The following is a 12,426-nucleotide window of genomic DNA, read 5'->3' as shown; positions in this document are numbered from 1 at the left end:
TGCAGTGGCTGGATCTCAGCTCACTGCAAGCTCCGCCTCCTGGGTTTACGCCATTCTCCTGCCTCAGCCTCCCGAGTAGCGGGGACTACAGGCGCCCGCCACTTCGCCCGGCTAGTTTTTTGTGTTTTTAGTAGAGACGGGGTTTCACCGTGTTAGCCAGGATGGTCTCGATCTCCTGACCTCGTGATCCGCCCATCTCGGCCTCCCAAAGTGCTGGGATTACAGGCTTGAGCCACCACACCCGGCCTGGACTCTTAATCTAATCCAGAACCTGCTGTCTCTGCCTGTCCAGGGATTTTCTTGCTCAGACCTGAGCTGAGTGCGTAGAGGGAAGAGAAGCAGGCACACTCTTGGAAAGGAAGGGAGAGAGGCCTCTGCCACTCAATACAGCAGGAAGCCCCCGAGGGGCTACAGATGTGGCCTAGTCATTGCCCTTCCCCACACTTGGATGGCCCATCTATACAACCGAGCCTTTGCACCACATCCCTGCTTCTCAAAGTGAGGTCCGTGGACCAGAGGTATCTGCCACCACCTGAAAGCCTGGCACCTGCTCAATCCCAGGGCCCGTTGCAGACCTACGCATCAGCATCTGCATTTGGCAGGATTCTCAGGTGACCGTGTGCACACTGAAGTCTGAGAAGCCCTTGTGTAGATGATGTTGAGGCTCCGCTGCAGCTCTGGAATGTGGTCATCACTGTTACAGGCAGAACTAACATGTCCTGCCCCCTTCTAAGTGTCAGGCCCAGGGAACCCCCATTTTCCTAGAAAAGGACGCAGAGGCTTGGAGTTATCTCTTGCCCAAGATAACGCTAGGAGTTGCAGAGAGCAGGGATCCCGGCTCGTGCCTGTCTGACTCCAAACCACATGCTCTTTCTTTTTTGTCTGCTGACTCTTCATCAGAAATCTATCTTTGGCTTTTTTTTTTCATATCGCAACTGATGATCTGGTTCCATTCAAATCAGTTTGGGGATAGAGTTGTTCCACTAGTCTCCCAAGAAAGGACTATGGTAGAATTCAGGGGTTCTGATTTTCCATTCAAACAGTTGAATGTTCTGAACGTCCTAATTAGCCCAAGAAAGTGTGGTCTTTATAGAGAAGTACGTCAGTCTTCTTCAGGGTGTAAGTCAGTAGAGTTAAAGTCATGACGGTATCGGTGCTTGGCTCCCTTTGGGGAACGTGTGGGTGGAAGCCCTGGGCGGCAGGGGCTGACGCTGCCTATGGGTCTATAAGCAGAAGATAATTGCATCCCAGCCCTGCATATGGCGGCCCACCCAGAGATTACATGGTAGGAACCTCCCTGTGCCATGTACTTAGTCTCCAAGGAATCGGTCTCCTCTAAGAATAGGCACATGGCGACATCCTGGAAATGTTCTTCCGATCTGGGGACTCTGGCTCCCTGCCTGCTCCCCGCCACCCCCCACCCCCTCCACCCCCGCTTTTCCTGTGGTCTATTTTATTTCTTTGCTTACAGATGTTCCAGTCAGTGGCTTGGGAGGGGATGGGAGGGGAAGGAAGGACATGCTGAGCACATGTACCTTCTGGTCTCCCCCTCCTGGTCCATAGCTGAGAAACGATGACCATAAGATCCTAGGAACCTTAAGAGGAGTCCCTCGAGCTCCAGGTGACTTCTCCAGGTGCTGTGGGAGGAACAGGATCCTGGCCTCAAACCGCTGTTGGGTTCCTTTTGGAAGCTGATGAGAGCTGGCTCTTCCTCTGCTCAAAACAAATATTTCTAGAAGTTTAATAGCCTATGTCAGCAGATTTGCAGACACTCTGAAGGCCATCTGGAGCCAGGCTTGAGAACCCTGGCTCAAATTAGTGGGAATGGGGAAAAAATGCCATTTCCAGTTTAACTGATGCTACCTCGGGGAAGAGAGCTCTGTTCTTTGAAAGCCCTCGGCTGAAACACAAAGATTGGCCCCCTTGGAAATGTCCTCAACAACCAGACCTGGAGGAAAGTGCCCCCAGAGGTATTTTCTCTCATGTGCGCTGTGCCCTGGCCGATGGTCTCCGTGCATCTCTCTCCTGCCTCTTGTGGGGCCACCGCTGCTCAACTGGCACGATGTGCCACAGCTCTGACAGGACAGAGCATGGGGCACAGATGCACAACAGGCTCCACAGGCCGAGGGGCTTGACTCTCCCACCTTGGGGGAGCCCCAGGAGAGGAGCTAGGAGTTGGAGAAGGAGAGGGAATGGGCTGCAGCTCAGATGACAGTCCTCCGGGTCAGGGGTGGCATTGCTGCAAAGAGGAGAGACGCCCTTTCACTCCACCCTGCCTACCACATGTGCGGCGCAGCTTCCTGGGAGGATCAAAGCCCACAGATGTGATGTGGCCCCTGGGAGCCAATCTGAAGCCCTCATCTCATCTGTGGGGCTTGCTCCTGCCAAGCTGCTTGGCACAGGGGGATGGCAGAGTGGAGCGAGCAGAAGGGCCTCTGCCTTTCTGGCATCTCCTCCCGGGATGGAAGCATCCCCAGTGTTCTCTGAAACGAGGACAGGAGTGTTGTCCCCACCGTGGCAGAGCGCCTCCAGGACTGTCCCTTCCGGATGCCCTGGGGGCATGTGGCTGGGGTGGGAAAAGATGTAGAGCGCAAGTATCTCCTCTGTAAAGGGCACCGAGCTTCTGACTGGGAGTTTCATCGGGGCCACCAACGACCTAGGACAGCAAAGAACATACCTGCTTCTCCCATCTTTCTGTGTACCAGCTTTATCTGCCATCCGTTTTGCATCCAACACCTGCTCCCTTGACGAGTGCCATGTCTTAAAACACTAAGCTCTGAGCTGGACACAGTGGCTCACGCCTGTAATCCCAGCACTTTGGGAGACCGAGGCGGGTGGATCACTTGAGGTCAGGAGTTCAAGACCAGCCTGCTAACATGGTGAAACCCCATCTCTACTAAAAATACAAAAATTAGCCAGGCGTGGTGGCGTGCACTGTAGTCCCAACTACTCAGGAGGCTGAGGCAGGAGAATTGCTTGAACCCGGAAGGCAGAGGTTGCAGTGAGCCGAGATCGCACCACTGCACTCCAGCCTGGGTGACAGAATGAGACTCCATCTCAAAAAAAACAAAAACAAAAAAGCATTGAGCTCTGGAGTCTCACGGTAGAAGGCTGTGTCTCCTTTTGTCCAGATCACAGTGACCTCCGCCAAGCGTCAGGCTCTCTCTCCCCTTAGCGTTCTGGATTTTCCTTCCAAGTCCACGCTTCCCTAACTCCACCCCAGGGATCCAGTCCCCTCCTAACCGTCCAAGGGTCACGACAGCTCAGCCTGGGAAGAGGAGGAATACCTTCCTCGCCAGGACTCACCGTCCTATCTTCCCAGAGTCCTGCTCTGTATTTCCTGGGGGGCACGGGTGGGTAGTGCTGGTGGTGGCAGGGGGCGGGGGGGGCTCTAGGCTCTAATCCAGGCAGCTGGGAAGGAGATGTGGCCCTAGGGAGGGATGACTGCATACGCCCGAGAGGCAAAGCGAAGATGTCCCGGACAGAAGCCAGGGAAAATTGGGAGACCATGAAACCAGCTGTTCCCCTCTTGAGTGTTTGCAGGGGAAAAACTGAAGCTAGGGAAGATTTAAATCAAGTCTGCAGGAAGCTGAGGAGCGGGATGGGGTCAGCCTTACAAGAGTCCGTCTGTGCGCTCCGTCTGAATTCTGTTTAGACAACGGAGCATCGACCTATTTCTCTTCAGTCTTTCCAGCCGGTAAACATGGTCACATAAGCCCCTCTCTGAGCGATGCAGACATTTTTTAGGCAGTGAGTCAGACCTCATGTCTCTTCTTGCTCCTTCAAGAAGCCAAAATAGACTTTCTCAAAGTCGTCACTTCCACGGCCACAAAATGCCTCCTTGTGAATGTTCTCTGGAACTCAGGCTCAGCGTCATTTTACCCAGAAACATGAGTGACCGAGGGAAGCCCAGCTTAGCAACTCCTGATATTTTTAGCACAGACAAATGCAGGAGGAAGGGAAAAGAGCCTCGAATTTCCTCGCAGGAAACCTATCCTGTTCATTGCTGTCTTCCCCGTGCCCCCACCATGACCCGTACACAGCAGAGGGAACCTGAGGCCAAGGGCAGGGGGCTGGGGAAGTGAGGAGCTCCTGCCGGCCTCGGAGTCGTAGCAGCAGTGGTAGTAGAGGTAATAAAAATCCTGCTACTGTGACTGCTATGATGGAAGTGTCACAAGGAAGGGGACAGGTATGTCAAGTCCTGAGTACTCATGTGCTACCAGCCTCGCGTTAGTTATTTGACGCCATTCATCTTACTCAATCTTGCAGCCCCAAGAGCAGGCAAAGCCACCCTCTCCCCTTTGCCAAAGAGGAGGCTTAGATCCTGCACCAACAAAGCAGGGGACTCTGCTCCCATGACTTGGCACCTCGTTCCTCAGTTTCCCCCTTTTTCCAAATGTCCCTGTAATGGCAGAGACAAGCGTATAGGAATAGTTGCCGACACTTGTGACATGCACGTTGGCAGCTGGGATCAGGCTAAGACAACCTGCTTCCTTCAGCCCTGGGCCTGGGCAGTGCAGGCTTCGGGAAGGCCCCGCAGCAACAGGCGACAGCCCCAGCCCCATTTCCCTTGTTTATTCTGAACCAAGGGCTATTCTAAACCAAGCACATGTGTTCCAAGACTGCATCTGTTCTCCATTCCTCCCGAGGGAAGAGAGGGAGCGTCGTTATGTAAACCAGTGGCGAGGGATTTGCAGCCTGCTTGCACAAGCTCTCCTGCAGAACTCCCAGAAACCCCAGGGATGTGCCTCCCTTTGCTGCTAGTGTGTGCCCCCGAGGATGAGTCAATGTCTCCTTCCCAGAGGGCCTCCCGGCTGTCTTTCTGCTCCTCCCTGCTTTATTTGCACTATGCGAGGAGCACAGACTCGGAGCACAGACTGGCTGCTCACCTCCTAGGGCTGGAGGCAAAGCTGCAGGCCCTTCCTGACCGGGTCTGAAGCGCAGGCGCGACCTTGGGGCACCTGCGTGTCCACACGTTCTATTCCTTACTGCTCCTGTTCTTTCTGCTTCTCCCCCCTAATCATGCCTCCTCCCCTTTGGTTTTTCTCCCTACCCTATTCCATTTCAAAAGACATCAAAATGTAGGTTTTTTAAATTACCCCAAAGAAAGTGCATCAAACAGGAAGGGGCTGTGAGAGCCAGTTGCGTGCTTATTAAAAACAATAGCTGGAGTTCTGTGCTTATCATATGCAGTGCCGGCTAATCGCTACCTCCCCAGTACCCATAGCACCCCATGCATTACAACGGTCATTCCCATTCAGCGGAGGAGAGGACGGAGGCTTAGCAAGGTCAGCAGTGGTCTGACCTCAGAGCTCTGCAGCTGCCTCTGAAGCACCGGCTTTCCTTTCCTCAGGCCTCTTATCCACTCCTCTCCCCACCCGGCCCCCTCTGGTCCCCTCGAAGTATTCCCAGAGGCAAATCGCCAGCCAGGCCTCTGCTTGCAAGCAGCAGTTGCTCCAGAAACTGACCTCCAGGCCATCTTTCTCTCATACCAGGCACTACCACAGCATGGAGGTGTTCACCCACTACGACCTGCTGAACCTCAACGGCACCAAGGTGGCAGAGGGCCACAAGGCCAGCTTCTGCTTGGAGGACACAGAATGTGAAGGAGGTATCTGTGGGCGGAGTAGGGGGATGGAGGGCCTCAGAGGGACTCGAATGCCCCTGTCTCCATGATCACCTGACTGGAGCCCAGGCCTGGCACTGACCCTGTGTCACTGACCACTGCCACCTTTCCCCACCTGGACCTTCCTTAGCTATAGTGAGGTGCTGGGGGCATGGGCATGACCTGGTTTCAGGGGCACCCGGATTCCCCAGAGCTGTGCTGACAGGCACTGGTCGGTCCACAGGGCCCTGCTCCATCTGGGCTCAGCAGCCCAGACCCTGATCTCAATGCCCCTCCCACTCTGGCTGCCACCAACCTTTTTCTGGTGTCCCAATGCCAGGTGTCCCTACCACACCAGGCTCTCACCCTTCAATTCTAACTCAAATGCCCCCTCTAAATCACGTCCCCAGGCAGGAGTGGCACTCTGCTCACACTTCTAGTAGGTCACTACACCTGCCCTGTGATCACCCGTTAGTGCACCTGCAGCCCTGGGGGGCTCTTCATGGGGAGACGTGTCAGTTTTTCTTGCTAGACCCACTGTTTACAGCAGTGTCCAGGCATGGCAGCTTCTCAGTAAATGTGTGTTTAATTTGTTCTTCATTGGAGCGGCCCGCCGCTGACTTGCCATGAAGTCACACAGCACACAGGTTTTGGCCTCTTACCATGTGCAGATAACATGTGTCAGAGACATGGGCCTACACTCTCAACTGCCGGTCCTCTAGAGGGGACAGACAGTATGACCCGCGTGTTATGCTAAACCACAGGCACCAGAGATTTCCCCGGTGCACACACATGCAGTTATCCCCAGGCTCAGGCTGTCACAGAAAGGCCAGGGTGGATCAGAGTAGTCAGGGAGGGCTTCATGGAGGAAGGGGACCTGGAGCCTGGCCTGAGGGAAGAGGCAGGATGTGGGTAGGGAATTGATTGGGGGGTTCTATTGAAATGAGAGCAGATGAGCAGCCCACACAGTGGGGTGGGATGCTGAGCCCAGATGAAACAGTGGTGGAGGCCTTGGGAGCAGGAAGAGGGCGCAGCAGTGGGGTCATGGTTCCCTGATGATGAGCTCCCCTCTGCCCCACCTGCAGATATCCAGAAGAATTATGAGTGCGCCAACTTCGGCGATCAAGGTATCACCATGGGCTGCTGGGACATGTACCGCCATGACATCGACTGCCAGTGGATTGACATCACTGACGTGCCCCCTGGAGACTACCTGTTCCAGGTGAGGTGGGCGGGAAGGGGTTCCAGCCCTCCACGGGGAGGAGGGGAGGCCACCTCCACAGGCTCTTTCCCACTGGTGTCCACACAGGGGCACGGAAGTCAGGCCGTCTAAAGGGCAAGGTGCTACCCCCAGAGGCCATCAGAGTCCATCAGTTAACCCAATGATGTCAGAAATGGGGGCCTGAGAATTAGGCGGTGCACAGGACCAGAGCTGCCAGAGACATTCACATTTGATTTAGTTAACACCTGGTGCATGCCAATCAAAACTCATCAGCAGGCTAGATTTGCTCCTCCGGCCAGTTTATTCCATCGATGCTCAGGCAACCCACACCTCTTGTCTCCTACGGAGCTCTTCTCTCCGCCATCCCTGTTTCTCCTATGGCCTTAGCCTGCCTTGGTCTGTGCTATCAAGACTGATGATTTAGCTCTTCCGGAAATATCTGCCTCATAGAGGAGGATCTGCAGAAGGGGCCATTCTCAATACCAAGCAAATCTATAAGAATAAAGTATGGAACATGAGAGACAGCCTGACCAGGTGACTTCTTTGTCAGAGGGGTTGCCGGGATTTGTTTCCACATACTCTGCCTGGGCGGAAGGCCAGCCCTGAGGAGGAACCGGGGGCCCTGACTTCCCTCCTTCCTGAAAACAGCGGCATGTTCTGGCCAGGGCTCTGACTGGGGGAGACAAGGGGTATGGGGACCCTAATGTCTGTCTGCCGGTGCACGGGTGCACGTCCGCCTGCAGAAGCTTTATCTCAGCCTCTCACTGTCTCCTACATCCCAACCCATCTCGTTTCCCCGCTTGCCCTGTTGGCTGACCAAGTGGATGACCAGAAATGTGTCATTCCACCTTGAAAGCTTTCCTGAGGGGGCATCCAGCCAGCCCAGGGCCTGGCCCACAGTCCCCACCTACAGACAGTCCTCTGAAGAAACAACACCTTCAGAGAAGTCACCACAGAGGGGCTTTCAGAGGATTCCTGGGCAGTGTCAGAGGCTGGAAAGCAGGCAGACAAGCACTTTTCCACCCACAAGCCCAGAACCACAGACTTGGAGAGGTCTAACCAGAGAGTTATTTATTTTAAAAGATGAATAGCCGTGGCCATGTGCACGTCTACAGTGCCTGGTGGTTTCTGTTTGAGGTTTGCTATCATTTTGCCGGGTGAGTATGTATCTCCCTGTATTTTGGCCAGTGCCATCCACTTAATAACCACTATGAATTGCCTAAGCCTGGGGAACCCATTGTTTCATTTAATCTGCCAAGGAAGGGGCATCATCATTACCCTCCTTTCACAGCCACACAACCCCAGACATATCAACTCTTGATTTTGTGTTCTCAACCCCTAAATGATACAATTAGCAAATGGACTCATTAGGGGCATGTTAATACCTCCGATTAATCAAAAAGAACATTCCCCTTAAAATAGACATGGAACTTTAGGCGCTACAAGCGCCGACCTGGGGATTCACGGGACACAAGTGCTGGCCTTCATTTCAGACATCAGTGGTGCTGTGAAGGATGGGAGGAGGGAGTTGGGCAAGAAGGAAGTGGCCTTCCACGCAGAGGGGCCTGTGCAGAGCTCAGAGGCAGGGCTGAAGGGGCCTCCTGGCTCCTGGTGGCCCCTGCTTTATCCTCTTCCTCATCATTTCCTAGATTCATAGATGTACAGGAACCTAAAGCCACTTCCCACAGGCCCTCGTGAGACTTCAGCCTGCAGTAGTTGAATGGGGTGAGACAGTGGGGGACACAGATTGCCAGCCCCACCTCCACCCCACACGTCACACTGGCTCTCATGCCCCCAACACAAGCCCTTGCTGCATTCAGCCGGCTTCATGGCTGCACTGTGGAGACGCCTGGGCGGCCGAGGAGATGCCTGGGCGGCCGAGGAGCTGCCTGGGCCTGCACAGCTGGAGGCCTTGGCATGTGGAGCTGTGTTTGCCCCATGCCATGTGTGGGCCAGGGATGAGGGGGCAGCTAGAATGGTTGGGTGGAAGAGAAAACTCAAGCCACTCCAGAGCGAGGCATGTACCTCCTTAGCTAAAGGGACAGGGCCCCAGCTGGACCAGGTGCAGGCCCCCAGAACAGCCCCACGGAGCCAAAACACAGGGCTGGCTGCCAGGCTGGCCTTGGCTTCCCACAGCACCTCTTTGGGCAAGCCCAGTGGCCTGTTAAAGGGTCACATCCAGGCCCTTCTGGGGCCCCAAATTTAGAGAATGTTCCTGAACGAGCAGCCTGTACCCGCCCCCACGCTATGGGTCGCAGCCCTTCCAAATGTGGCAGGACCCTTGAGAGAAGGCCTGTCATCTGCGTCCTCTGCCCCTCTGTTCACCACTGTTGTCTGTTGTCTCTTCTCCCTCCCCCTCCCTTTCACTTTTCTCCTCGGGTCCTCACCGCGAACCTTCCCTTTTCTGTCCCCTCACAGACACCCTCTCAGAATATGTCCTTCCTATTCCTGCTGTTCTGGGCAAAGTCCCTGCAGCTGGGGGGATGCAGAGGCAGGGGTGGAAGGACGGGGAGAGGATGCGGCTTCTCCAGCAGCCCCAGAGCCAGGCCCTGGCCCAGCAGAACAGGCAGGGACACAGATCCCCAGGTCCCACCTGTCATTTCACAGAGAGAGGAAGGGACGTGTCCACAGTCACATGGCTGTGACGAGTGTCCCATCTCCAGTGCCCAGGCAGCCCTCTTCCTGCTTCCCACACTGCCAGGTCTTCCCCATACCCTTCTGCTTCTCCAGCATCTTCTTCTGGGGTCTCCCCAGACCCCAACTCCTGCCTCCCCCAGAACTCCTAGGAGGGGGTGACCCCCTTCCAAAGGCCCACCCTGGGTAGAGGGGTGTGTGTTACACCGCCATGGACAGAGGGCAGGGTCTCCCTCCTCCGGGCCATGCTCCCGGTGCTCCCTGACTCATCTCTGCCCCACCCCAAGGACTTTGTTGGGACCCACAGACTCCCTTCTTGGGTCCTGGCACCTGCCACGCTCCCCTTCCCTGAGGTCGCTGGTCTCGCAGAGCCCCGGGCCTGGGTGGAGGTGGCCGCAGAGGGAACCAGCAGCCTCCTCTGCCCTGCTTCTCCCCAGGTTGTGATTAACCCCAACTTCGAGGTTGCAGAATCTGATTACTCCAACAACATCATGAAGTGCAGGAGCCGCTATGACGGCCACCGCATCTGGATGTACAACTGCCACATAGGTAAGGTCCAGGCCGCCCCCGCTCCAGGAAGCAGGCGGGAGCTGCCCTACTTTCTCAAGGACCCAGAGGCAGCTTCCTAATTTGGGTAAAGAGCTCAGGGAATGCAGCCAGCATCACATTTCCACATTCAGGACGGAAGCCACAGACACACAGGCCTGGATGGAGACTGAGTTTTTACAGCCAGCTCCAGCCATGGAGAGAGGGTGGTATAGGACCGGGCCGGCCCAGCGCAGACCCCAAGGCTATTTAAGGGTTGGAGCCGAGGCCACTGGCTCATCATGCATGTGACCTCAAAAATGTGGGCATCAGCAATCTGTGGGCTCTGCCTATCAGGTTTTTCTGGCAAGAGCTGGAAGCTAGCAAACCACGGTTATTCCTAGTGTCCAATAAAGACACTTTTTTCCTTGGATGATAGGACTTGGGGAACAAGAGGGAAGGCAGAGCTTTTTCCTCTGCAGGAAAAGTCATGGGCCTCACTCTTGGCAAAATGTTAAAATTAAAGGCGCTATATTTATTCACTCGTTCACTCAACTTTGACAGAGCACCTGCCATGTGCCCAGCCCTAGAGATGGCCAGCGCCTGGCACCTGTCCTTGTGAGGGCACACAGAGGTGGCCCCGGCAGAGCCCCTGAGGCCCACTCACCTGGCTCAGGGTCAGGCAAGGCCTGAGCACCTCCTTTGCCCACTCTCTCCCCCCGATTCTCACTCTTCAGGTGGTTCCTTCAGTGAAGAGACGGAAAAAAAGTTTGAGCACTTCAGCGGGCTCTTAAACAACCAGCTCTCCCCGCAGTAAAGAAATCTGCGTGGTCATCTCCTGTCTTCAGGCCACACCACATCTTCCGTGGGACTTCCCCCAACAACTGAGTCTGAACGAACGCCACCGCGCCCTCAACCAGCCCGGCCCCCACCCCGTCCAGACCCCTGCAGCCGTGTCCAAGCTCAGGAGGAAGGGGACCCTTCCGTCACTCACCGGGGGCTGCTGCCTGACCCTTGGGGACTGAGAAGGCCTTAGGGGCTGGGGTTTGTCCACAGAGCTGCTGGAGCAGCACTGAGAGCCAACCTTGACCGGGACGAGGCCCACAGACAGGTTGTCATCAGCTTGTCCCATTCAAGCCACCGAGCTCACCACAGACACAGTGCAGGCGTGCTCTTCTCCAGTGACACGTGGACAAATGTGGGCTCATCAGCCCCCAGAGAGGGTCAGGCCGAATCCTGTTTCTCCTCCTCTTAGGTCGTTTTCAGCAAACTTGAATATCTAGACCTCTCTTCCATGGAAACCCTCTAGTCTATTATAGTCACATAGATAATGGTGCCACGTGTTTTCTGATTCAGTGAGCTCAGACTTGGTGCTTCTCTCTCCACACCCCCCGACCTTGTTTTTCAGGATACTATTATTATATTTTCACAGACTTTTGAGACACAAGTTTATTGGCATTTAATATTGGACATCTGGGCCTTTGGAAGTACAAATCTAAGGAAAAACCAACCCACCTGTGTAAGTGACTCATCTTCCTATTGTTCCAATTCTGTGGGTTTTTGATTGAACGGTGCTATAACCAGGGTCCTGGGTGACAGGGCGCTCGCTGAGCACCATGTGTCATCACAGACACTTACACATACTTGAAACTTGGAATAAAAGATTTATGAAACGCGTCTGTGTTTCCTTTGACCCACAGCACCTGGGCCCTGAGCAGCAGACTTCCTATGTTCAGTGGCCGGAAGCGGAACTTCAGATACATTCATGGTTTTCCTTCTGTGGACATGGGTCCCCAGATCCCCTCCAGTCCAGTGTGGCCGCTAGGAGCCTCCTTCAATAGACTCCAAAAGGGGCAGCTCCTGCCCTCTGGGAGAAGCAGTCTAAGAAGATCACAAAAAGCAGCGAACAGGGGTCATAACCTTTCTTGCACTCCTGTGGTTTTTACTGAAACTTGTCAGGAGGCATAGCAGTTGTGCTAGGGTCGCTGGGAAGTCTAGATTTAAACAGCCACCAGGCAGCTTCTCAAAGCAAGAGGGCATCCTTTCGCAGGACAGGGCTCCCAGTCATTCCCAGTGGCAGTGGGGGTGGCCGGCCCAAACCAGCCACTCACCCAGACACAGGGGCTCCCCCTTGTGTCAACAGCATGCTAGGGCCCAGCAAACTAGAGGGTAGATACGACCACCTTAGCACCAACTCCACCCAAACCACAATCGATGAGGGCATCGGCGCACATTCAGATCTCACCTCTTGCCTTTGTTCACGTTTATTTCTGCAAGAACCGGCACTGACAGGTAACACCAGGACCAGCCCAGGGGTCCCAGAACTGTCCCACAGCACAGGCCAGCAGGCTGGATACCTGAACTGCCAAAGGAGTGTGGGCAGGTGCTACACAGCAGGTGCAACCCAGCTCCCAAAACTGGGCAGGCTGTGCACAGAGGC

General features: G+C 55.0%; 1 protein-coding gene across 1 annotated transcript in view; it reads left to right on the top strand.

The window, feature by feature from the left end:
* LOXL2 (lysyl oxidase like 2) overlaps window positions 1-11,659 on the top strand; it is a 98,242-nt gene extending 86,583 nt beyond the window's left edge. The window contains exons 11-14 of the mRNA XM_007961936.3: window positions 5,496-5,611; window positions 6,691-6,827; window positions 9,899-10,010; window positions 10,724-11,659. Coding sequence (XP_007960127.2) covers window positions 5,496-5,611; window positions 6,691-6,827; window positions 9,899-10,010; window positions 10,724-10,803 — 445 coding nt within the window. The 3' untranslated portion in view covers window positions 10,804-11,659. The remainder of the gene's footprint in view (window positions 1-5,495; window positions 5,612-6,690; window positions 6,828-9,898; window positions 10,011-10,723) is intronic.
* The last annotated feature ends 767 nt before the right edge of the window (window positions 11,660-12,426 follow it).

This window comes from Chlorocebus sabaeus, chromosome 8 (assembly GCF_047675955.1).
Source record: "Chlorocebus sabaeus isolate Y175 chromosome 8, mChlSab1.0.hap1, whole genome shotgun sequence".
Classification (NCBI taxonomy): domain Eukaryota; kingdom Metazoa; phylum Chordata; class Mammalia; order Primates; family Cercopithecidae; genus Chlorocebus; species Chlorocebus sabaeus.
Note: the sequence above shows the minus strand (reverse complement) of the source record. Positions and strands in the feature narration are given on the sequence as shown.